General features: G+C 39.5%; 1 protein-coding gene across 3 annotated transcripts; it reads left to right on the top strand.

Annotated features, from left to right (window-relative positions):
• The first annotated feature begins 10100 nt into the window (after positions 1 to 10100).
• Positions 10101 to 26565, top strand: klhl21 (kelch-like family member 21). Of its 3 annotated transcripts, none has more exons than XM_036591006.1 (5): positions 10101 to 10245; positions 19953 to 21041; positions 23012 to 23417; positions 23544 to 23616; positions 24660 to 26565. In XM_036591006.1, exons 2-5 carry the CDS (start codon positions 20015 to 20017, stop codon positions 24987 to 24989), a joined length of 1836 nt encoding a protein of 611 aa, XP_036446899.1. In that variant the 5' UTR covers positions 10101 to 10245; positions 19953 to 20014; the 3' UTR covers positions 24990 to 26565. The 3 variants fall into 3 exon arrangements, with proteins under 3 accessions (XP_036446899.1, XP_036446901.1, XP_036446900.1); XM_036591008.1 differs by lacking the exon at positions 10101 to 10245 and adding an exon at positions 18463 to 18701; XM_036591007.1 differs by lacking the exon at positions 10101 to 10245 and adding an exon at positions 18469 to 18686.
• The last annotated feature ends 774 nt before the right edge of the window (positions 26566 to 27339 follow it).

Below are 27339 nucleotides of genomic sequence, written 5' to 3'. Positions count from 1 at the left end.
CTTGAGCTCGGTTTCTGAGCTGCTGAGCTAATGTTAAGTGTTTATATTGGTTGAGCTGCAGCTGAACTGCAGCTAGTGTGTTTGGTGTTTGTGAAGATTTAAAAGAATACTTCAGCAAAATTTGTTACAACAAAAGTAAAATTTTTTTTGCTTCTCCTGTAAAGTTACTTTTTTGGAGATGTGATGTTTTGCTCTGACAGTGATGTTATGGTAAAAGTGAATCAAATCGTTCAATTTCCCTCCATACCAGGAGTGAAAAAGGGTATCGGGGGGGGGTCTCTGAGCTGATTTTAGAGGTGGAGAAAAGGCACTACAGTTTGATTAAAGATTATGGAAAACAATATGACAATATTGAGCTGATAGAAACAGTCAGAAATGTATTAGAATAAAATCCTGTTACACTATTTTACATTGTAAGTACTTTTAACAGATAATGCCACAGTAATGTCACATTTCACTGTCATTGCACTGAATTCAACAGTAGTCATGCTACTAAAGTACTCAGTGCAGCATAAGCGCCTGAGCAATGGAGCAAGTGGAGCATGTGCACCGCCCACTTTTATTAGAGGCTTTTTTTTATTAGATTCTTCTTGTTTAAATGGAAATTTGACTTCAAGTGGAAACAACCTCTCACCTGTGATCAAATCAGCCATATTTATGCAAGCTAGAAGCCTGTTCTCACCATGCACACTCTCAAAAAAAAAAAGGTCTGAAACTGCCAGTACCTCTCTTGTCACTAGGGTGGAACCCTCAAGGGTACATCTCAGTATCTTTAGTCAGGGAACATAATTGTACCATAATCCATTAAAATAGTGTTTTCTTAGTTGTATTGACTCCACACACCCCGTCTCGTCTCCAGGCTTTTCATTTTATTGTTCTGTTTTAAAACATTAGGTTATGAAAAGGTACAAATGCATACATTTCACCTGGAAAAATTTATTTAAGGTCCACAACTGGACCTTAAAACCATTGTTGTACCTTTGAGGTACATTTACATTGTTTATGCCTTGGTGAATGAAAAATGTTCCTGCACAGAACCTTTATTTCTAACAGTATAGAGGAAAGAAAATAGTGCATGTTTTTTTTTCCCCTCTCTGTTTATGACAGTAATATGTCAAAAGTTTCTGAAGATTTTGACTGATTATTTGGAAAATAATGGCTTGTTGTTTCAAAATTATGACTAAGGCTGTGTTCAGATGGTGGAGCATATTCTGCAAAACATCCACGTCTGAACCGCGAGGAATCCGGCTGTGACAACTTTTGCAAAGCGGAGAAAGAGCAGAGCGGATCTTTACGGGTGGGAAGTTCAACACAACATCACACTAAAATGATAGAATAAAGAAAGTAACACTTATTGCACTTCTGTATAGAGGAGACAAGATGAAAAAAGTCCACCATTAGCAATGTTAGCAAGAGTTTTGAATACCACAACCAGCAAAGAGACGTATTTCCATTAAAGTAAACTACTCACCAAGTTATGGTGCTGAGCAGTACTTGTCATTTTGTCAAGGTTTCTTGAAAACAATGTAGAAAATGGTTCAAATGTAATTAATATTAATTAATATTCATTAATGTGCAATACATATATATATATATATATATATATATATATATATATATATATATATATAGTAATATTAATCTAGAAGATAAATGCAACAAATGTAGGCAACACTCTCCTACTGTTTAGCCTCTCTAGTTCAATTTTACCCACTCTCTTTTTTGATTGGTTACCTCATGAAAAGTGACGAGTGGAGCTTTTCTGTAATCCACAATCCACAGCCAGGGGTACTTTAACCTAGGTCTACAGGTGGTCATGGGCCATATGGGTGTAGGTACACTAAAACCTTTGTTTTTAATCAAGGTGCACACATTTGGTAGAATGATCCATAAAGTGACAGCAGCAGCATTACACTTACACTCTATATCTAAGATTGCTCCTGTAGCATACTATAGTAGAGTACAGTGCTACAGTATGCCTAGTCCAGTACTATATTATAAATCTGAATAAATGCTGGTTGTCCTTTTGTCCTCTCTGAGTGAAGAGGCTGAGTGTGTTGAAAATCACCCAGTGTCATGGCTAATCAATGAGGTGCAATGGCTGCCAGAGAGACATCGACAAAAATGGTCAGCACTTCCTTTGCCAGCAGAGTTAATTCTGCTTCACCTGGAGGCCAGACTGTGTTCTCAGGCTTTCTTCCTCCATTACACATTAAAGGGCCCAGAAAGTGCTGACATTTTCTTGACCACTTACAGCAGTGGTCACCAACCCTGGATCTGGAGATCTACTTCCCTGTGGAGTCTAGTTCCAACCACAAGCTGCCACACTTGCTCCAGCTAATTAACTTCTTCAGCTCTTGATTAACTGCTTCTTGATAATAAACCTTGATAATTTAAAAATGTTTTTGCAGCTTATGCCTGGCCCACACCACAGGCTAATCGAGCTGATTTTGAGGCCAATTTTCTCGTCCAGACAATCGCAAAAGGTCTTCCAATATTGGGTTGATCTTAAATGACAATCTTCCCAGATTATCCTGTGGTGGGGTGTCTATACTCCTGATCTTTACTCCTCTGATCTACTCCCAGTGCTGTTGAGGCCACCCCAATTGTAAACTATAAACATGTTAAATTTTTTGACTCAGTATCCTGCAGTGTGGGGTGGACGCTGATTCTCTGGTGTGAAACGTGGTGTTAACGTCATGCCTGAAAGACTGTCAACCAATGAGACCCAAGCTGAACTGAACTTGTCAGTGCATACGGAAGAAGTTAGCCATGGTGGCTAAATCAAGAACTGTTTACCTCATGTATATGTATATGTGTATGTATGTATGTTTGTATTCTCCTCAAGCTTGCATTGCAATATGTATAAGCCCCTTTGACCCCTTCTTTTCAGCCATGGCTTCATCCACATTTTTTTTTCTGCTTGTCTTTTTCTGTGCAGAAAGGACACACCATCAGCATAGCAATACCTTTGGTCAGGACTCTCGTTCGTGTGCATAATCTGAATGTGTGTGGTGTTTTATTCAGTTCAGGTCGTGTAGTGTGGGAACTTTGATGACTAACAACGATCAAGGACAGAAAAATCTGTGAAAAATATCATTGTGTGTGGGGCCTCTCACATTTTCAACATCAGTTAGGATTTTTAAAATCCTGTAGGGTGGGCCAGGCATCTGGCTACTACACATGCTCATTTCCACAATAAGGGAGGGCTTTTACCACTTGCGGCTTTACTATCAACCTGCTTGGCTCTATTTTATCAAAAGGGAAAGACTTTTTCTGTAAAAGGATGCCAAGTTTAGTGTTACAAACTCCCCTATTCATTTTTCAACCACTGTCTCCTCCTCCTTTATAATTTTCTGGTAGGAGTCCAGAAGTACAGGATTGGTCTTGCTGTCTCTAGCTGGTCTCACCAAAAACACAAAAGTTCATTGTATAATTGTGCAAAACAAAAGGAAAACATGTATTATAGACAATACTCTCATAGTTACAAATACCTAAGTACCCATGTGAACTACATAGTGCACAATTGTTAAGTCCACAATCAGTCATCATCAGTTGCTGATGTTGGCATCGATATAAGAGGATATAAGAGGATATGAGAGGTTTTGGGCCAGCGTTTATCAGAGGAGAAATAGGTAATAGGTAAGTCTGACGTTATATAAAACTGATTAACAAAATTACAGATGTACTTACTGAGACTGTGAAATTTTCATACAATAGATTCTACCAGAGACACTATAGCCGTGTGTTTTAAGGCAATTTACTGCACACCTTCCTAATTTTCAGAAACATTTTGTTTCTGCTTTTTGCTTTTTTCCCATATTTATCATAAAAAGTTAGAATAGTGAAAGGCAACATTTTTCCAAATGATGACAAACAGGACAGTATTTGTTAGTGAGGATGTGTAATAGATTGATACAATGTCAGACTTTCCTACTGAGGTTTTTAAAAAATTGTACAATGCAGATACAGTGTGTCGAAGTGTTGGACCCTTCTTCAATGTTCCGTCATGGACAAGTCATGATGATCTGGTCTATATTTTACTTTGTCGTTCAGTAGCTATGTGTGTAAGGCCTTCTTTGGGCTATTCTGACACAGTCTAACCCTTGACTGATTTAAGTTCAGGCATAGAGTTTGGCATCACATTGGACAGTGTTGCTCTCTCACCTTTGTTTCAGGAGTATAGAAGAACAAGGAAGGGAGCAAAATGTATTTGTTCCTGAATATTTATTTAAGTTTTTCCTTTTTTTTGTGTGGTGTTGCGGGGGGGGTTAAGTACAACATTGATATATGGCACTAACTGAAGCTGAAACCTGTGAAATTGAAACCTGTATTTCATATTTTTTGGTCAGTGTTTTTTTGACTGATTTAAAGAATTTCTCCTCATAGTCCGTTGTGGTGTTTGATGGAAATGGCTGCTTTTATGTCACATATATAGCATTTTGGGGAGGTTTGACCATTTTGGAAAGAAAATCGTTATTTTGGCCTCTGATTAGTACTATGTGTTAACCGCTATGTGTTGAAAATATGGCTTCTGAATGGACAGAAGTGTTTAAGCAACTGAGAAAAAACTGTAGTTCAAAAAGATGTGGTGGAAGCACATGCTAGCCTTTACCCTCCCAGCTTGGGAGCGTTGTGTGATGGGTGATACCTAGCTGACAGGTGGGAATTTATTACAACTAAACTAGAGGAAAAAATTGGGATTTGCATGTTTTTTACGCCATTTTTATGTGATACCTATGGAGCCCTGCTGGTGACATCCTGTATAAATAAAAATAATGCGTGGCCGCGCCATTAACGCGTGGGAACAAGATCCTAATGCGTGGCCACGACTTAGTAAGGCGTGCTTTACTAAGCCGTGGCCACGACTTAATCATCTCATTCCTATGCCTTACTAAGTCGTGGCCACGCATTATTTTTATTTATACAGGATGTCACCAGCGGGGCTCCGTAGATACTAGAAAGTTTTTACATTTATTTCTCAAGGTCTTGAGTTATCTATATCATTATAATGACATACTAAATATTATCTCAATAAAACAATGTCCAGTTTGTCAAGATAATGATTTGAACGACTCATTTGTACATTTGTTTTGTCATGATAATGACAAAAATATTGTTAGGGAAAAACGGAGTGCAAAAAAAGTCCTTTAGTCCTTTAGGGCTTCTGTAGTTTTGCATGATATGGTCATATTATCTCCAAAGGCTGTGTAAGGTGCACTATGAGTATACCTGACAGAATAAAGTGGATGTTTGCTTTGCTGTAAATGGGTTGTGATATTGCTCTGACATCAGAGCGGTTACTGTAAGCACTGATGATGAATTAACACTGAATAGTGTTACTGCTGATTTGCTCATCCGCTCTGAGGACCAGGTTAGAGGAGGGTACATATGTACAAACACAGCTGATGCATGATGACAGCGGCTCGGGGCATTTAAAAGCCCTGGATCTCAAATGGCTGTTTGTATTAACTAAAAACTAGTGTTCTTGCTTGGAAGTACACGTCTCAGAGCTAAAAAAAAAAAAAAATCATTAGTGTAGAACTTTTACACTATGTGGAGGTTCTTTAAATATAAATGGGTTATTTACACTCACATCTCATTTACATCCACTAAAATTCAAGCTACACTGTTAATTCAGACCTAAAAACTGCACAGGTGTTTCTGTCCATCCTTCCACTGTGAGAAGACAGCTCAACACCATGAGTCTGAAAGGATATGCAGCTGTCAAGAAGTTGTTACCAAGAAAAGTAAAAGTCATTCCAAAACAGAAGAATCAAAGAAGTTGCTGGTGTTCTCAGAACAATGGACTGACCATCACAGAGTCCAGACCTCAACATCATTGAATGTGTTTGGGACAGCTTGGATGGTGAGAAGCAGCAAAAGTAGAACCAACTTCTAAGACTGAACTTTGGAGGTGTGGAAAAATATCCCTGCAGATTTCTTTAAAAACTGTAAGCAAGTGGGTGGTGGGGGTGCTTAAACATGCAGGGCTGAATATCAATTGGTGGTGGCACTTCCATTAGAGCCAGGTTGTTTATGTTGCCTGGGCTAGGAGACACAACTGTCAATCATTTTGCATTCTGACACGCCCACACAGTTCTGAGGAGCCAGCAGCTCTGAATATTTGGTGTATTTATCTGCTATTGAATTGCATTCATTTATATATATCTTCAATATTACACTGGTAAATGCTTTTTCCGCAGCATTTCCTTTAATATTGAAACAAAAATGTAAACATTTGAAACCATATTGACTGGGGCTTTAATGCCCTTTATAGACTAGTCTCTGACTTCTGCACAGTACTGTACAACAAATGTTTGGGTGTTGAAGTAGTGGGTCATGTAGGTTTGCATTCTGTTTGTTATCTTCATAAAACTGGTGTCTGCTTCTAACCAGACTTTTTTCATCCATGTTAACTCCTCCACAATCCCCTGTAATTAGCCATTGTGGAAATTATTTCTGGCCCTGTGCACACTGGTTCCATCACTTGAGAAAGATTATTTCCCACCACCAGGGTGCTGAACAAATCTCACAACAAATCAGAAAGCAGCAATGCATGAAATACAGTAGTTCTCCTCCAGAGACGGCTATAAATAGAGAAGGGAGGGTGCATACAGAGAACAAGAGGGACGTGTGCATAAATATTTGCAAAAATGTTCTGTCCTAATGGAGATATGAAGTTTAGCTTTGGGGAGAGATTCGAGCAGGACAAATATTTGTTTTGATTGTGTTTGTTGAGCACCTCGGGAGAAATGCATGAGATCTAGGGGGCCAAGCACCTCCCCTGCTGCAATGAAAAAGGCACACCAGGACACTCCAGAGATTTTAATGAACAGTCAACCATCACAGCCCTTTTAACTTCTGTTAGGGTTTGTAATGAGCTTCGTGATTGCCAATCCCTGCAAGGACTCCCAACCTGTCTGTGGAGGCTGTAATCCTGTAGGGTTCGCCGTCTGAGTTCTTCTCTCAGTGGATTAATCTTCTGCTTTTAGGGACTTTTTCACACTGCTGTTGCACTCTGCTTACTAATTAGGGTGCTACGCTTCTGTAGAGATGATTTGGGACACTGTCTGTTATAGAAGTGTGACATAAGTCAAATCAACCAGAATGAAAAAATACATTGGTATATTTTGTACCTTTGTTATTATACTTAAAGGGGAAGTCTGTATAATTAAATGGTTAAGATGTAAACAGAGTCATTCAGAGTGGTTTAATGTAATGTGCTCCATTCTAGAGAAACTCACCAAGTCAGAATTGTTCACAGTGGTGGTGATAGGAACCAGACGTCTGGCCTCTAAAAGCTCCCTGAGAGAAAGTTATTGCAATCACTGTTTTCATTCATTTTGTAAAAAAAAGGTTTTTCTATTTCCACTATTTTGCCATTATCAACATTACAAACTTGTGTTGGTTCCCTGGTTCTTCTGGATAATAAAAGAAATGGTTATATGTGTGTTGTAGACACCATGACCCCTGGTCATCACCACCACTGTAAAGAAATCTGAGTGAGTATGTTTCTTCACAACAAAACATTTCACATCAAACCAACCTAAATGACTGGTAGTCATTGTTAAGTATTATTTTGAATACCACAGAATATACCACTATCTTACCATTAGCAAGATTACATGTTAGAGCAGTATAGCTAAAAGGACACATGTAGGTTCATTGGTGGTGTTAGATAGTAAACAAAATAGCTACATTTGAGGTGTAGGCCTCAGGACCCCTGATTCCTATTACCAACACTGTAAAGAAATCTGAGTGGGTAAGTCCAGTAAGCTTCATTTCACATCAAACCGCTCTGAGTGGTTTGAACTTAGATGACATTGAATTATGCAGAATTTTAGATTCACTAGTCTGGGTTACATAGTGTGAACAGCTTATCATCAGCATTTAAGTTACTTTGATGTACATAAAAAGTCCCACTTCTTAATTTTGTAACATTTGCCTTTAATTTTTAAGTACCTAAAGGGGAATTCAATTGATTTTAAGAAGTTCTGCATAATTCAGTGGGTGAGATGTAAACAAAGCCATTCAGAGCAGTCTGAGGTGTAATAGTTCATTGTGGAGCAACTTACCAATTATGATTTCTTAACAGTGGTGAGGAGAGGAACCAGATCTCAACAATGCAGATATAGGCATTTTATTTACTATCTAAATTGACCCTTGAACCTACATGTGTCTTCTGAGTTTTTATATGTAATGTTGATGATGAAATAGTTAAAAATCTGAAAGAATAGGTTTGAATTTGGGACTATATTAGCCCTCCTGTTTATCACTTGAAAGCTTGAAGGCCCACAAGAAAACAAAACTCAACATTTTTGCTTAAAAGTGTAATTTATGGGAAATGTTCGAACCACTCTTGCAATATGTGATGTTTATCAGTGAACACGAAATATCAGCAGAATAGTGGACAACTGAAAGGAAAGCTGTTTCTAAAGGCAAAGAGCAAAAAACTGACAAAGCTGCCTTCGAGCACTCTTATTGTGGGGGTTGAATTCATGTTGTTAACTGTCTGAAAACATTTTATATTTCTTTTTTATTGTTAAGTCAATTTTTTTCTTCACTTTTCGATTTTCATGACAAAGAGCCATCACAGGCCCACTACAGACCACTGGCTCCCCTCAGTATAGGTCCAAGGACCACCAAGGGGTGCTTTGTGGCCCACTTGTGGTCCTTGGTTCAGTGGTTGATAAACCCCGGCTTAGAGCACACTAGGCACCCCTCCACCATAAATGCATTAAAAATTAATAATTTTAGGCCAAAACCTGATCTCAAAACTATTGTAAAACAATGTTTTAGGCATCAGGCAGCCTATTCGTAACCATTTCATGTTATAACCTTAAGTGAGGGAGATTTTAGAGGTGGATGTCTGGTTCCTATCACCACCACTGAGAACAATTCTGACTCTGTAAGTTTCTCTGGAACGGAGCATTTCACACCAAACCACTCTGAATGACTCTGTTGACATCTTAGCCATTTAATTATGCAGACAATTTGGTGGAGTTCCCATTTAAGTTGTATGTCGTGACTAGTAAGAGAAAACAACCATTTAATTTAAACAATTGTAGACATTTTTTTAAAACTATGCATGTGGCCTTACTTAAGCCACACATATCTATACCTGACAGTAGGGTTACTAGCGCTGAGTGCAGTGGGAAGACTCACTCAGTGGCAGAAATCAGGTTCTGCTAAAAAATAAGGTGGAAATAAGAAATCAAGTCCGTTGATGTTATACATTGTGAGTAGGTAGACACGTTCATATTTTCAGCACGAGCACTTCTCGTCATTTCGACGTCGACGAACCAAAGACGAAAAACGAGCTACATGAAGAATTCACAAGCTGTAGTGCGAAAGCAAACACTAGAGGGCGACACATGCTAAGAAGACTTTGTGGTTTTGCAGCGTTTTGCCTTTGGACTTTACAGAAGGATTTAAGTGCAGGTTCTCCAAAATAGAATTATTAGCAAATTTACTTTTTTTTCAAATTCTTAATATATCAATCAATCAATCTATCTATCTATCTATCTATCTCTCTATCTATCTATCTATGTCTCTCTCTCTCTCTCTCTCTCTCTCTCTCTATATATATATATATATATAGAGAGAGAGAGAGAGAGAGAGAGAGAGCGAGAGAGAGAGAGAGAGAGAGAGAGAGAGATAGATGAAACAAAATTACTGAAAAATAACGCGTATGTGTACTTATTTTTAAAAATCTCTTTTACGGTGTTTGCACTTCATTGACAGTAGTCCTTTTGTTATGGTATCAATACTGCACATAAAGTATTTTATGATTGTGTTACCTTTTCTAACTAATAAATAAAAATAAAGGATAGAAAGAAACCACATTTTAAAAAATTTCAAATCAATAAGCCTAATAATAAAAAGACGTAATAAATTACAGCAAATAAATACAACTTTCAAAATAGAAAAATAAAAGTTTTAAAATATAAAAATACAATTTTTATTTTTTTTGTAAAATTCTTTAAAAAATACAAATAGAAACAAATAAAATAAGAAATAAAAACTTTTATTCTCGCGACATTGCGAGCTGCGCTCACGTCACGTCGTAACCGTAACGACCAATGAGAGCAGAGCGGATCAGAGGAGCCATGGCGCTCAGATGAAGGAGCAGGACGGGGACGGTGTCAAAGTTTTTTTTTCGCAGAAAACGAGGAGTTGCTGCTGAATAGCGAGCTGTCGGAGTCGCAGAGCAAACGGAAAAGCGCGACGTGTGTAAATTCGGTAAGTAAAAGTAGATGTGCTCGGGTTTGAAGAGTCACGTCTGGCGTGTTGTTGTCTCTTCTCCTTGAGCTGAAGTGGCCGCCGCGCTGCTCTGCTGGGCTTCGCTCCCGTCCCGACCACCCTCACACCTGCGTGTTTACCAGAACTGTGTTCGCTGTTCTGCTCGACAGAGCGGGGACTGTAGGCTAAAGTAGACAAAACACTCTGGTTACACTACTGTTAGGTATGGTGTGGCTTAACGTGTATTTGAATGCTGCATGGGAAGCCGACAGCGAAGAAAGACCCGTTGTTTGTTCACCTTCATCTGCGCCCTCAGACGGAGGTATGCAACACGCAGCAGTTCAGCATAGAGACTAACTCGTTTGTCTAAAGTTGAGCCCGATACTTAATGGTCTGTTTTAAAAGTAGGCGGGTTTTCTTTTTAGGTTATTTGGTTAGTTAATGCCTCAGTCAGGTATGCATAAATCCTTTTGTGTTGACATCAAATTTATCACCATTGTTTGTTGTAAGTAGCCCCTTCTAGATGCTTCATCCGTCAAGTTCATCCCCTTAGCTAATGAACTGGCTGTTCGGTTCATTCTAGGTTTTACCAACGATTGAGATTTAAACAGAATAGAGCCTTATGGGTTTTATTGCTATTGATTGATTCTTGAATCCATCTAGTCTTGTCAGTATTCGTTGAGAATATACACATAACCCTGGTCTTCAGTGTGATGTCAGACTACTGAGTTTTTAGATGTAAAGTTGATGTTAGGATAATAGAAAATCCAAAAAAAGTGTTTTTCTTTTGGTAGTATTTTATCTCAGAATGCATGCACCTTCCCACCATGAATAGATTTTACAAATACATTTTAGGCCAAAATTTTATCCAAAACCATCAAACAATGTTGCAGGCATCAGGCAGCGCATTCATAATCATTTCATGTTGTAGTTTTCTGTGAGATAGCTCTTAGGAGCATTAAACACTTCGGATGTTAGGTTCCTATCACCACTACTGTGAACAGTATGGTCCTGTGCATGTGGTCCTGTAATGTTTGACTTTCTTACTCAAGATAATGACTTATTTCCTTAAACTTTTGACTTATTTTGAAACAATTTATTATTTTCTCCAGTTATTAAATAACATGTCATTTTTATAACTCTGGACTTATTTTGGTGAAATGCTGGCATATTGTTAGCATTTTGTCTCACTGAAATAATGACTTAATAAAATAATTACATTTTGTCAAAATTGTGTCTTATGTAGGAATAATAATTCTGTGTAATTATTGCACTCTGTCTACAAAGCCTGCAGTATTCCTATAACAATGTGTGTCACCTTTAGAATTGTAGGCCATGACCCTGTTTCTACAAAAGCTGATCTTATCTTTATGAGGTGGACTGAGGAGGGCTGGATCCTTCACGGGGAATGTGGGCTTCCCTCAGCTGCCTTTTTATGGCAAAGCAGAGCTCAGCCATGAAGAGTCCTGTACTTGAGGCCGCTCCATGCTGCTATAGGCTCTGGTATGCAGGCCAAAGGCTATAGTCACTGTGATGTGATGTTTCCCAGCCAGGTGCAGCAGAAGGCTTTTTACTGGCTGCCGTCTTGCTGGGCTACGTAGTGGTGTTTTTGTTGTTGGCTGCATTTAGTTATGGTGATGGCTGGATTAAACATTTCCGGAGTTCACAGTGACACTTAAGCCATGTCTTTGCCAAACACTTTCAGAGTGAGAACATTCATCTGTTCCCTGGATTAGAGGTAAACAGAATATTTACTTGTCAAACGTACACAGTCACATGTGATTACCAAAGATTTTAATGAATGTGTACATTTTTGAATGGATAATACTTTATTAATGAGGTAATTACTCAGGTTATTCCTAGTTCCTTTTTAGACCTTCGCTTTAAGTTGCTGGTTCTGTTTGTTTCATTTTGTTCTGTTCTTTTAGGTCATGGACTGATGGACTACTTTGTTTTTGTTCACTCCTCTTACTTTTCATTGCGTTTAGACCAAGCAGATGCCAACAGTAGAACAGTACGACAAGTTCATTACCTTTGCTGATGCTGGATGTACTTTTATCTCCTGTGGCTCTGTAGAAAGTTTTTGGATATATAACTTCTCTTTGAAATATTATTTCTGTGAATTTATTCTACTCTTTAGCCAGATTTTAGGCTATTCTCCCCACCTCTGGTGCGTGTTTTAGGCATGAGCATTTCAGTCAAATTTGAAAAGTTCCTGGCTACTGCATTCTGAACAGATCAGATGTGTGACACGCAGCATCCAAAAATTCCAAACCAGTCTTTTTAATGTCTGCGACTTCCAGCACTTCTCAGTGTCTCTGAGCTCAGCATCTCTGTTATTGCAGAAAAATAAATCCACAGAAACGTAATAGGCCATGTTAATAAGCCTATTTACACTGAAAAAGACTGTGGGGATATGGTCTTTAAAATGAACAGACAAATGCTAATCCTCAGCTAATGTTATTAGCCCTTTGTACCATCAGCCACCAGTGTAAGGTAGTCAGCATTGTCAGCCTGAGTTCCTTCCAGGCTACAGCTCTGCAGATTTTATGTTCTGCCTAATTAAACACACCTGGTTAATTAGCAAGGCCTTCCTGAGTTGAATTCACAGTGTTACAAGAGGGAAAGTGCTAAAAGCTCTGTGGCCCAGAAGAAACCCAGTTTGACACCTCTGCTTTAGATGGCTGCAGTAGTCTTTTTATGTTTCCTTCTTTGAACTAAACAGATTAGAACCTCTGACTAAAACTTAAAAACAAAACTTAAGACTCTACATGTCTAGAGAAGTGTAAAATTCGAACATCCCATAGCTCTTGCATATGAGTTATGTGTTATGTGTTATGTCAGAGAAAACCTAATATACTTATCAAAAAATCTGTTAAGACTTTCATGACTGTTTGAACATTCAAATAATTTCACTCATTCCTAACTTGTCTTGAATTTATTTTATTTTCAGTTTATTATCACTTTAGGATCAGTAATGTTTTACGATATAATCATCCACTGAAGATAACGTTAACGTTGTATTTACTCTCTGTATGTGTATGTATTGTGCAGTATACAAACAACATTTGCAGTAAACTGTTATAAAAATAGTACTATTATACATTTAATTATATCGCATAATTCATTAATAGGGATAAATCTTATTATAATGGAAATGATACACGATCAAATGTAAGATTATAACAAGAAAAGGCATTTTAGTGACTTTCAAACAGTAAAATATATTTAGCTGAATGTTCAGTTGTTGTCAAGTAAACAGATATGCTACAGAATTTACCCCTACCACATCACCATGGTATGTATCATGGAACTTTTCTCCTGTGATCAGTACATCTAACTTTAGATAACGACTCGTACAGGAAAGGTTATCTTGGTGATATAAGAGGTAGTCAGACTTTCTCCTGAGATTGTAATAAGCTGAAAGGGGCCATTTTGACCTGGGTGGGTGATTATCAGATGACCAGGATTACTCACTGCATATACTTGAACTCAGATGGTGGCAACTAGCTATCATTCTCTCTCTCCCACTCTGCCTGTGAAGGGATCACATTCTGCCTGCTATTATAGGTTGGTAAACAGACTGGCAGTAAGCACTTTGGCATTCTGCTTTCCAGATACCCCTCATGTATAAAGGGACATGAGGGTTGCTTCATCTTGCATAACTCATTGCCTTTGAAGAGCTGACTTTAGTGACAACAAATCATATGTGTGGAACTGTGTGTCAGCTTTGGGGTTCAGAGCCTTGGCAAGAGGAAAAACATGTTTAAACATGTTAATAATCCTATTAGGGCTGCATGATATGGAAAAATACCATATTGTGATTCCGCATTTCCACTGCTATAAAATAGGCTGGGTGGGTGAACTGCTTGTATTAGAAGATGTAGGCATTTGCTTTGTAATGTTCAGTATTAGTTTGTTTTTAAGTTTGGAGTGGTAATACTGAAATATTGTGCCATATCCCTAAAAACATGAAAAACATGCTAAATAACATGAAACTCATATCATGTTTCATATTTGCTGTATCAATGAGTAAAACCTTCTGAACGTTTGCTGACATAAGCAAGCAACTTCCATTCTTCAGGCCCTAAAAATGAAAAGCAGATCAAGTTTGGTTTTCTGGCAGACTTTCTACATGTGTTTTTCAGCAACAACAAAGTCTCAGCCTATGAGTATCTTCAGTTCTGCTGGAAAAGCATTGCATGTTTTCCCTTATTCTAAACTGTGGAAAATAGTGAAAATAAGGAAAACCCTTCTATGAGCAGGTGTTCAAACATTTGACTTGTATTTAGCACCATAATAATTGCTACATATTTCATTTGCAAAATACCTTGCAGTGTATTAAAAACCTTTGTTGTGACTTGATCTAATATACTTGACCCTTCGTTATTTTAACCAAAATAATTTACTTTTCTAAGATCATGTGCATAAGGGATGTGCACAGGAACTCAAGTGCCCAGTTAACCATTTGAGGTGCCAGTATTTGAATACTGATATATTATGGGTATTCGTTTCATTTTATCTGGGGAAGGTGAAAAAAATACAGACAAACATTCAACGAAACACCGATTTTATGTTTCAACAGGACTGTAAAATAAGTTCACTTGTATTGGTGGGTAAGTGTATTATAACGTGAGTACATTGTTAAGGACACAACTGATAGGGATAGTGCAGCTGGTTCTGCTGCAGCTTTATCGCTAACCAGACTAACTACTCTTGCTACTATTGGCTAGTTCCAGAAACAGTATATACAGACTAACATGTTAGCACATGGTCCATCTGTAAAAAGATGACCAGTCCTCTTCAGCATTCTGTGTTGTGCTGGTTAACGCTGTCACCTCATTAGCTCATCTGAAGGGGCATCCTCTGACGCTCATCTGACATAAAACAGGTGTTCAAATGTGTTCCTCCGTGTGCTGCTCAGTGTTTGTGCTGTCAGTGCTGTCTAAAAGGTAAATTAATATTGGCCTATAATAATATTTTTTCCTTCTCTGAAGTTAAGCAATTTATCCGTTCATTAACCTCTACAGATATTCAGATATCAAATTGGGTTGTGATGCACATCCCTGACGTGAATCCCCTGATTCATCAAAACCACAGAAACACTCATCTGGAGCTGAGATTGGTCAGGATGCTCACAGCACACAATAAACTAATTAATTTACTCATTGGCCCATTTGAACATTGCAGTGATCTGAGATATTCAGTATCGCAATGGTCAATATCATGAGAATGAAACTGCAGACCTAAATCATGTTTTATCTGTTTTATGCGTGTTTAAAGGAAGCTGAAGATTTCGTGTAAAAAGTCCATATTTAGCTTCCTCTTTAGGACAAGTTAATGGTGTATTAAGGCACTGCATTGTGGAGACTGTCCAGCAGTGCATCAGAAGCTGTGGTTTTCTGAGTGGTTCTATACCTGTACAAGGAAATGTCATTATCCCACATCCTGCTGCGCTGCAATATGTAGGACACAGTTCTCTTCTTTCTCAAAAACCTGCAGCACCTTCCTCTGCATGGTTTTCTGACCCACTGGGGCCCCTGGTTTTCTCTCTCTCTCTCTCTCTCTCTCTCTCTCTCTCTCTCTCTCTCTCTCCCTCTCTCCCTCTCTCCCTCTCCCTCTCTCTCCTCTCTCTCTCTCTCTCCCTCTCTCTCTCTCTCTCCTTGCTGGTGATCTGTCTTTCTATGCTGGCCGCATAGTTGGACCTCTGTGTGGAATGTGGACTAGGCTCACTGGCATCTCGTTGTTTTTTTTGTTTTTTTTGCCATTTGACTTCTGCTTGTTTTTCAACTTGTTTTGAGGCTAGAAAGCAACAAGTCTGTTTTGCACACAGCCAATTTATCAACACAACGTCCAGATATTTGTCTGCATAGTTCAGTGATTAAGATGTACGCAAAATCTTAATGAGTAGTTTGATGTAAAATGCCCTGTTCTAGAGAAACTTGCAGCAGAATTGCAGCATATGGTAGTGATACAAACCAGTTTAATGCCTCTAAAGGCTATCTCACAGAAAGTTATTACATGCAGTGGTTACAAATGTGCACTACCTGATATCTGTAATGTTATGATACTTTGAAGTTTTTTTGATACATGATTTGTCACAATAAATTAGAAAAAACAAAGTAGTGCCACAAAAAAATATCATCAGAAACTATGAATGCAGTGAGTTATATTCAGCATTTCACATTCTGCACTGCACTAAAACAGGACTAATTGTGCATTATGCTCTCTCTTATAATCAAACATGCTGTTGGGAAGTGTTTTTACATGCTGACAGTAGACCTTTCTCACAGTCACTGTGTCACCACATCCAGCTTTTGGCACCATTTAACAGAGCAGTAACAAAGTCCTTTATGATGTCTCTGGTGACAGTGGAGGGTCGCCAGTTTTCAGCCTTCCTTAAAAACACGGGAAGTCTCGGCGCAGCCAGTAGAAGAGCGCTTGGCTTGTCTGGTAGTTCCTCGAATGTGAACAAAAGCCTAAACTTGGCCCAAGGGTGTTGCACAAAAGTTTGAAACGTTGGACTTTATATGATCCTGCATGTCTGCTCCAACATACTCTGTTTACTGCTGAGCTCAGCGCAGTCCACTGAAAATAATTTATTTGAAAGTGTATCTGCGAATTTTCCATGTTCACTGTGGTGAAAGCAGCTGCGTTCAGACGGCCAAGCACGTCACAAATGCTAGCAAAACTGTCCTACTGGACAGTCCTGTGTTGGCTCTTCCGTTTTGTTTTTATTGGCCCTCTTTTCTTGTTGGTTACCTCGTGATAAGTGACACATGACAAGCTGACGTTGAACATTTTTCTGCTTGATCGTGTGGAAACTCAGGTGAAGCTGTTCGGTCGAATTATTAGTACTTTTAGGAACGCAGCAGTAGTCTTAACCATTGTTTACGTCATCAGCTGAAGTCAGCGCTCTTATTTACACTGCCTAATATTTGTGTAGTGTATCTCAATAACGATAAATACTGCCATGTTCCCCAGCCCTACATTATTACACATACAAACACATACAAACACATGAATACACCTGTAGGTTCACTGGTTGTCTTTGTGTTGTAGATGTCATGACCCCTGGTTCCTGTCACCAGCATTGTTAAGAAATTAGCGTTACAGTGAACCATTTCACATCAAACCAGTTGAACTGATTTTGTTACAGCTCAGTGATTATGCAGAAATTGAGAAAAAAAAACTGTTAGAAATCCATTTTAAGCATAAATATGTGCTTACAACTCTTTATAGCAAATTACAGTTAAATATGTTATTACTTTGTTGAAAGAAATGTTAACCAGGGCTTAATTAGTGACCAGAAGGTGCCCCAAGTACATATACCTTACAAGTACTTATTTCTAGACCGTTGAGAAACGTCTCTTTGAATACCTAGTGTATGACTCATGGTGAGAATATAAACACCGAGAGATCCTCTTATCCATTTTTGTGCCCCATGCTTGTGGCCTTACACGATCTTTATAATAGAGTCTGTAAAATATAAATAATCCAGTGCAGTGGTTCTCAAAGCCAGTCACGGAAACACATTTCGGTGCTTTCCCTCATCAGGAACATGGACCTGACTCAGCCTATTAAGTCTTAATGTTTACCTGATTAATTGAATCATTGGATTGGATTTTTTGGTATGTAAAAAACATAATCTAGCTGATTTTAAAACATTTTTTCAGTGATAATCTGTTATTTTGAGCAAGAAAACAAATGCATAGGACTATGCTTCAAGCATACTTCAGCCTTATTTGGCTTTTATTGTTACTCTGATGAACCAGAACTAAAATAAGTGCTTAGCAGGTTGAATTCCGTTCTAAATGAGTGTGCATGCTAATTCAGAAACTATTATAGTGCATTTAACAATAAAGGCAGCATCGAGGATCCCTTGTACAGCGATTAAAAAATATGGTAGCTCACAGAAAACTCCAGATCCACATGCTAATCCATTTTGCTATGCCTTACAGGGACATGCATGTGCCACAAGTACTGCAGATTTTAACGACCTTGCCAAAGTTTCAGAATGTATCTGTAATTTGCTCCAGGTTTCCAAGTTAAATTCTCCCTTGGTTTCCAGAGACCTCAAGTTGAACTGTTTAAGAACCTGGTTGAAGTCTGGCTCAGCTCGGCATGGCCGCTGCCGTCTCAGTGGTGTTATGCTTTACTCATGGGATGTGACGGAATATGGGAGGTGGTTGGGGAGTGGGGGAATTTCAGTAATCCTCAGTGAACCAGCATGCATGGTGTGAGGAGTACTCCCCCACCCGCCGTGTTGAAATGGACACTGCCAGTGTATTTATAGACCAGGCATAGAGTCAAGCACTGTTTCTTAAGAGAGTAACCGACACATGAGTTCGTCATAACAGTGATATTGCAGTCTAGAAGCTTCTGGCTCCCATCTTGTGTGCTCTGATTTCAGTAGTTAAGACGCTTGAAGAGGCACCCAGGTAGGAAGGCTGAATGTATGTTGTTTTATTAAACTTTTGGCTTGCATAAACAGGGTCAGTTTCCTGACATAAATTAGTCTTGGTCCTGGATAATATAGGCTTTAAAGGAGGAATATCACCCATATCAGAGCAACATAGGGCAAGATTAGGCTTTGTGGTCTTCTTTTTCCTCTACATTACTTTCTGCTCCTTATTCTGTATCTACTTTTATCTACTCCTTCAACTCCTCTACATCTACTTTTTTTCTATTCTCTACTCCTTCTTCTACTTGTTCTTCTTTTACTTCTTGTTCTTGGTTTTTCATCTGTGTAATCTTCTTCTATCTAAGTTTATCGTGGGTCAGTGGTCTTTTCCGAAACCTCTCAGTAACCGTAATTTAACTAAACTTGGACTAAGGCCAAAACCACCAAAACCACCAAAGGTCTGCTACCTGACCCAAGCCTGAGTTGGGTTGGATTTGTTTTCTAATAAGATTTATTTATTTATTTATTTATTTATTAAATGTGGTAATTTATTTATTTGTTTATAATTTTATTTTTTTTGGAATATTATAATAATTTTGTGAGCCTTCACACAGCACACAGTTTGTCTAACTCACTTTCTTGTATAGTCTACAACTGTATTCAGAATTGCTCCCTAAAGCCTCAGTACAACCTGATGACAAAGACTGGACCAGAGGATTGGCATAAAAAAAAATCCTTCATTTTGGTGCAGCTAGCAAACTAGCAGTAATGGCACATAAGTGAGCAAAACTACATACTGAGGAATGTACAATGCTGTAAACTGATCTGTAGCATAAAGGGAGATGACTGGTGTGGCTGGCAACAGGGGGTTTCTTGTATATAGTTAGCCAGGGAGCTGGTTAACTCGCCTACCTTTAACGATAAAAACACAAAAGCGAACATATTTATGTTAGATCATTATATACTCACCCCAGCACAGTGCTACACACTTATCTGTAGCAAAAAAGGGTAGATAAATGACTTGTGGCTGCGGTGAGCCAACGAGCTAACATTGCACTTAGCAAGCTGGCTAACTTGTTTACCAGTAAAACCAGTAAAAAATTAAGTGAATGTAATTTCACTTCTGACAATACCCTGGCAAACGTTGGTGCAGCTGAGGCTTAAACCATGTCTGCGATTATCCATCTCTGAGCGGGTTCGGGTGTGACATTTAGGAGGACTGGTCAGGCCTGGTTGGGTCTCAGATTTTTGCTTCAGTTTGCTGCAGACCTCTAACAACTACACTTTTTTTCTCTCTTTACAGATGAATTAAGTATTCTGAGTACGATCACAGCCAGAGACAGAGATTGATTAAAGGGCTTTGCCATGGAGAAGCCAGTTTTGCAGACGCAGCCCTCCATGCTGCCGTTCTTCGACACAGCGCACGCCATCAACCTCCTGCGGGGGATCCATGAGCTGCGGGCCGAGCGCAAGTTCTTTGACGTGACGCTGTGTGCTGAGGGTAAGGAATTCCACTGCCACCGCACCGTACTGGCTGCCGCCAGCACCTACTTTCGTGCCATGTTTGCAGGCACGCTGCGCGAGAGCGCCATGGACCGCGTGGTGCTGCATGAGGTGTCAGCTGAGCTCCTGGGCCTGTTGGTGGACTTTTGCTACACCGGCCGTGTGACTGTCACGCATGACAACGTGGACCTGTTGCTCAAGACTGCTGACCTCTTCCAGTTCCCCTCAGTCAAGGAGGCCTGCTGCGCTTTCCTGGAGCAACGACTGGATGTCTCCAACTGCTTGGAGATCCAGGACTTTGCAGAAGCCTACGCCTGCCGAGAATTAGCCGCTAGCGCCCGCCGCTTCGTGCTGAAGAACATTGTGGAACTAGCCAAAGGCACAGATTTTGAGAGGCTGCCATGGAAGCGGCTGTTGGAATTTGTTTCAGATGATGGCCTGTGTGTTGACAAGGAGGAGACAGCGTACCAGATTGCTGTACGCTGGGTTAAAGCCGACTTGCAAAGAAGGTTGCATTACTGGCCCGAGCTGCTCCAGCAGGTGCGCCTACCCTTTGTGCGCCGCTTCTACCTGCTGGCCCAAGTTGAAAGTGACCCACTCGTTTACTTGTCGCCTGCCTGCTTGCGGCTGGTCAGTGAAGCGCGCAGCTTCCAGTCCTGTGAGTACGACCGGCATGACCGACCGTGCCACCGCATGCGGCCACGGCCCTCCACGGGTCTGGCTGAGATCCTAGTGGTGGTGGGAGGCTGTGACCAGGATTGCGATGAGCTGGTCACCGTGGACTGCTTCAACCCTCAGACTGGTCAGTGGAGGTACTTGGCAGAATTTCCTGACCACCTTGGAGGAGGTTACAGCATAGCGGCACTAGGAAATGATATTTACGTCACAGGTATGTTAAACGGCCAGATGTTTGAAGTACTAGAGTTTGAGCATAAATGTAAGTTTTGCGAAAGTTTCCTTTTGTTGTCCAAAGAAATCTGCTAGGATAATTGTTCACAGTCTTAGAAGTCGGTTGCATTTTCTGCTTCTCATGATTCAAGAAATCCTAAACACATTCAGTAAAGTTTAGGTCAGGACGCTGAGGTGGCCAGTCCATTGTTTTTCTCAGTAAGGACTCCTTGACAGCACATCCTTCCAAACCCGTAGTGTTGAGTTGTTTTTCTCACAGTGAAAGGATGGACAGAAACACCTGCTGTGTTTTTAAGATCTGAAGCAAGAGCGGAGCTTAATTTAATACTGAAATATAAAAAACTTGTGCTTATTGGCCACTCAGAGTCAGAGTTGGTCTCTGAATTTTGGGCAGTAATATATATCAAACTACACAGATTCTGCAGTTTTATTGCTCCCCTCCTTTTGTTTTTTTTGTTTGTTTTTTTTTGTTTGTTTGTTTGGCTCATCCAGTCTTTTGTTAGTGACCCATATCTGACATTAAAGGGTTCTTCTGGCTTGAAAGGTGAACATAGTCTTTTTCGTGGTCTTTGCTGAAGACATTTGTCCTTAGTTGACTGTCCAAATTACTTGAAAGTTTATCCCTTGTGGACTATCCTGTATCTCAGCTTTATCACTCCCTTACGCTCTAGTCTTATGAAATGGCAGCCAGCGCAAGTATAAATAAACCACGGACTCTTTGGCTATATGGGAGAGAGGTGATGGGGACGTGGTGTTCTGCCAGAGAATCGCAGCAGTCTCTGTATTAATGATGGTCCAATGCACTGGACAGTGTTTCCACTGAGGAAATGTCTCGCGCCTTCACAAATGCCGCCTGTGTGTCAAGAGACACCGGTTGTTGCAACAAATCATTAGCAAAGATAGCACTAGCTACATGCACTTGCTGTTGTTATATAAATGCGAATACCAGGCAGGTGTAATGTTACTGGAAGTAGCTGTGCATTGACTTTTGCTCTTTTTAGTAGGACATAATGACCTCGGTTCTGAAAGAAGAGGTATTTGGGCTGCATTACTTGAGTTCCATGGGTCTGTAGTCAGTCTCCATGGAACAGAGTTGCGTATGGTTTGTTCATGCTTCTTGTAGCGTTAGCCTTAATCTCATTAAATGCTGCAAAATGAAAGCATTTTGCACCAATTTTGGTCAAGATCTGTAGGTCAGTTGAAGTGTCTGTTTGGTCAAGTGATTAAACAAGAAGTTCACATTTTAACAAACAGATGTTTTGGCCCATCGTCAAACCCTGTAGCATCATATAGTCTTCAATGTGATTTGTTAGGCAGTAGCTCTATCCCAATGACAATATTGTGATTGTACATTATAGGCCTGGGCAGTACTGATATTGTGGCTTCTTTTCCTCTGCAAGGCCAACTGGCTTACAGCATAGATACTATGGCACGGTTAGCTGACTGTACTCAGGGAGGCAGAATTCATATTTCGACTGCTGTACAACCACATAATGATCAAGCGACACTTGGAGACAAATGTACACAGGACAAAAAGTATTGGCTTTGGAGCATCTGTTTATCACAGGATGAGAAAAACAGCTTTTACCCAGAGTTCCTTATATGGACAAGATGCTGACTGGGTCATTCTCATGAAACTGCACCAAAAATTATGTAACACATTTGTGGATATACAGTACATCATGCAGATAAACAATATTTATATGATATAGTAGAACAATGGGAGCTCTGAAAAGTACAGCAAAAAGTGAAATTATTTTTTTTTATTTTGAAGGTATTTCATGTTGGTCAAGTTAATGCCAGCCAGTGTAGCTGTCTCAAAGCTATGTTTCTGCTATATCGATATATAGCAGTATGATTGCACTATGATGTTTTGCCCATGTATTGCAGCCGTGCTGTGAATGCATTGTACTTTGCCTCCTTTTAATCCTGCCTGTTTGTCTGCGGCAGGCGGCTCTGATGGGTCCAGGCTCTATGATTGCGTGTGGCGCTACAACTCCAGCGTGAACGAGTGGACGGAGGTTTCGCCCATGCTGAAGGCCCGCGAGTACCACAGCTCATGCGTGCTGAAAGGCCAGCTGTATGTGGTGGCCTCGGATAGCACGGAAAGGTATGACCATGCTCTGGACTGCTGGGAGGCCCTGCCGCCCATGCCACACCCAATGGACAACTGCTCTACAACAGCATGCGGTGGGCGCCTCTATGCCATTGGCTCCCTCACTGCAGAAGACACCATGGCCATACAGTGCTACGACAGCGACTCCAACCGCTGGACACTGGTCAATTGTGGTCAGCTGCCTCCATGGTCCTTTGCTCCCAAATCGGTGACTCTCAATGGACTCATCTACTTTGTAAGGTAAGCTTTTGATGTACACACACAGTCATTTATCTTGTCTGGCAGGGCTGTAGGTTTTTAAACAGAGCGAATCGAGGGTGTGGAATGAGGACTCCATTAGCATATTATCATGATTCCTTCTTTCAGGGATGACTCGGCAGAAGTTGATGTCTACAATCCACAGAAGAAAGAATGGGACAAGATTAATCCAATGAACCAAGTAAGGGATTTAAAGTCATCACCACATTCACTCATGATTTACATAGGTACACTACTGTTTAGGAGTTTAGAATCGCTGTTTATACCTTTGAAATCAATGATGTAAAACCTAATAGATTAGTCCCGTGCAGCTTCCCTGGTTTCAAATAATTAGTAGGACACCGTGAAGCTGTAAATAAAAATAATACAGGTTAGAAGTGTGTAGAATACTGAATGGAGGCACAGAAGTTTCTGAAAGAAACTGAAAGCTGTATAACATCAAGAATTAAGTTAGAATCAAAATGTTCTCCAGAATTTGTTTCATTTCAGAAATGGACATTAAATCTGAAGTAGAGTAACTTTACAAAAAATGAATGTAAATAGATAATTACAGTATTTTTTTTATCATTCATTTCTCTGTTCATATTTTGTTTGTTGGAGCAAAATAAAAATAAAACTGTGAAATAAAACAGCCGTGCAACATGATTGCTGTCAACTTAAGTAATTAAATTAAAATCGATTACAAATAAAACAGTTAGTTACAAATAAACTAAAGTAATAGTATAAATATTATTTATTTATACTTTTATAATTGCATAAATACCATTTCAGAGAAAAAAATTACAAAGGTTTTGGTGCCCCTGTTCAAATACAGTTTTGTTTTTTTTGTTTTTGTTTTTTGTTTTTGTTTTTTTTTAATTTTCTAAGTGAAAAAGTACACATCCTCCACAAAGGCCACACTGCACATTTTAATGCACAGGTGCCGTTTATTTATTTGTAACATAATGAAGCATAAAATGGGACCTGTGCAAAAGTTACGCCACATTTTAGGTTTTATTTTTTTCCATTATTTAACCTCTGCAAAAAAAAAATAATAATAAATTGGAAAAAAATGCCACATTCAGGTGTGTTTCCTGTAGACTAGTGTTAATTTATTTACAAAATAATGTATGTAAAATAAATTTGATAGGGGTGATCAAACTTCCCTGTACAACTGTATATGAATAATTTGCTTCTTTCCCCTTTTGGTTCTTATACTAAAACATGATTGATCGTCTCTCTCAGGTCCACGTTGGAGGCAGCGTGGCAGCTTTGGGAGGCCGTATCTACGTGTCTGGTGGCTATGACAACACCTTTGAGCTGTCCGATGTGGTGGAGGCCTACGACCCTTCCACTCGCTCTTGGAGCACGGCCGGCAGATTGCCGCAGCCCACCTTCTGGCACGGCAGCGTCAGCATATTTCGCCAGTTCATGCCACTCGTGCCCAGCACCTTTGAGCCCATCGACATGCCAGATGCCAACGACATTCACCTGCACCGGCACCATCGCCACCAAGCCCTTCACAACCTTAACAACGAGCTCAACCAGAACCGCGAGGTGAACGCAGCACGCTGACTGCTTACACCGGTGCTCCGAGGGGCGCCCCACTGAATGTGACGTTGCAATGTTACATACATTAGGCACTTTAACACATATTCACCTCAACTGGAGAGCGAGTGGAGGAGGTGAACAGACACTTCTTGTGTTCGCTTCATTTGCCTCTGTAAACTAGCGCTACCACAGCCATATGTGTTTTGCATGCAGTTCTAACTCTGGCTGTGAAGGACTCTGAAGGAGGGGGGGGTGGGAACAGATAAAGTGGCTCTTTATGAAATAGTGCCTAGTTATCCATGCCTTGGAAACTGAATGGAGATCAGGCTGAAGAAATACTGTTGTTTAGTTGCTAGTCTGCCAAAAGTGGTCCACAGCATTTTATCATCAATTAGGGCTGTTACAGTCGACTGTATTGGTAATCAGTTATTTTGATGATTAATTGAATAAGCACTCTCAAAAAAGACTGAACAAAAAAATTAATAATAACAAACCATGCGTAGCCTTTCAAAGATTTCAGAGTACTTTTAAAAAGGACTGTGCAGAAGTCACAGATCATCTTTCATTCGTTTCATTTACAGCCAAAACAGCCAGTAAGTACAGGTTCTGTATTTTTCAGGAGATTTCTGAGGAGACTTGATAGAAGACAATGCACTTGCATAAGAAAGGGGGAAGGTAAAGGAAAAACTGGAGTTGAAACATTAATAAAATGTACAAAAGATACACCGATCGGTCACTTCATTAAGTACACCACGTTGTATCTACATTCTTTATTCATTTCATCAGCTCCACTTGCGTGCTGCGGTTACAGACTGCGTGCGGCCAGTCGGTGAGTGTGTTTACATGCACTCAGTATTCTGCTCATAATCGGATTTCTGCAGTTATCTGATTATTCAAATTTCCAATTTCTTAGATTGGAGTAAGGTCTAGAAATCAGAATAAGAAATCCAATAAAAAGTGCTGGTTTTTAGCTCAGTAATCAGATTTCTCAGTGCATGTGAACTCTTACTCTGATTTCTTTCGGATTGCTTAGTCTACGCATGTGCGAAACAGACCGTGGTACTGTAAATGGGCAAGGAGCGCTGCCACAAGATGGCAGCAAAACACTTTTGGAGCGACACTGAAACCAACTACGTGCTTGACGAAATGAAGGATACATCTAGATGATGTATGTTCATAGTTTTCAGGTAAAGTGGTGCGATGTTTAAAAAAAAAACGCGGCATGAAGTTTGAGTTTTACATTAAGTTTACGTCACGTCTTCTTCAGTGAGTTTATTGGCTGGTTGCAAAGCAGAAATCTGATTACTGCCTGACTCATGTAGACCTGGAGTTTCCCCATTATCTGATTACTCAAGTGCATGTAAACGTGTTTATCGGATTACTGACACTATTTGATTTTCTGCATTAAGTGCATGTAAACGCACAAGTGCATGTAGGGCTGCTGGTGTTATCAGAACAATGGACTGACCACGCCAGAAGCTGCAATGAAGGCAAAGGGTAGACACACTAAGGACTGAAACATTTGAGATTATATTGAGTCGTTAAGGCTTCTGTATAATTTTCAGTTAAATTTTGACTGGAAATTATATGAATGACAATTGGTGCATATATATATATATATGCACCAATTGTCATTCATATAATTTCCAGTCAAAATTTAACTGAAAATTATACAGAAGCCTTAATGACTCAATATACAAAAAATATATTTATGAAAAAATATATATGCTTTTATATTTCATCATGCCAAATTGCCAAATAATCATGATTGCTAATTCACAGAAAAATTTAATCGATTATTTTTTAAAGTGAGTAATCATGACAGCCCTATTTTCAGTACCACACAAACCTTGTTTGCCACTCCATACATTCCAAAAGGTGAAGGGATGGGATTGCTGAGTTTATATGTATAGCCAAATTCAGACTGCACTGTTGAGGAGACAAAGTCTAAGGTATTTTGTATGCTTGGATAATTCAGAACGAGTGTTATGGAACGTATATATTTTTAAGAATCCTTGTTGATCTCATACATTTCAATAGACGACAAGAGATCTTGTTCTGTGGATACTTTTCCAAATGTCAAAAGAAAGCAGTCAGACCTGTTTTATGTCCTCCAGTCAATCTAGACATATCAGACAATCTAATATGCATGAAGTACCCATGTTTCTCTGTGAATTCATAGTTGAATCATAATTTTCATATTTTAGTTGTAAGTTTATTTATGAATGTGTAGAGAATGTTTATTTTAGTGAAGGTTTGAAACTGTAGATGAAGAGCAGCCTGTGTTACTTTACACGTCTTGAAATCATCAGTTATTCAAAATACGTGATGAAAGCTGTTGTATTTTTGTGTATGTCTTTAAGTATGCTGTTAA

This window comes from Colossoma macropomum, unplaced genomic scaffold, assembly GCF_904425465.1.
Source record: "Colossoma macropomum unplaced genomic scaffold, Colossoma_macropomum, whole genome shotgun sequence".
Taxonomy (NCBI): Eukaryota; Metazoa; Chordata; class Actinopteri; order Characiformes; family Serrasalmidae; genus Colossoma; species Colossoma macropomum.
The sequence above is the reverse complement of the archived record's forward strand: the minus strand, read 5'-3'. Positions and strand labels throughout refer to the sequence as shown.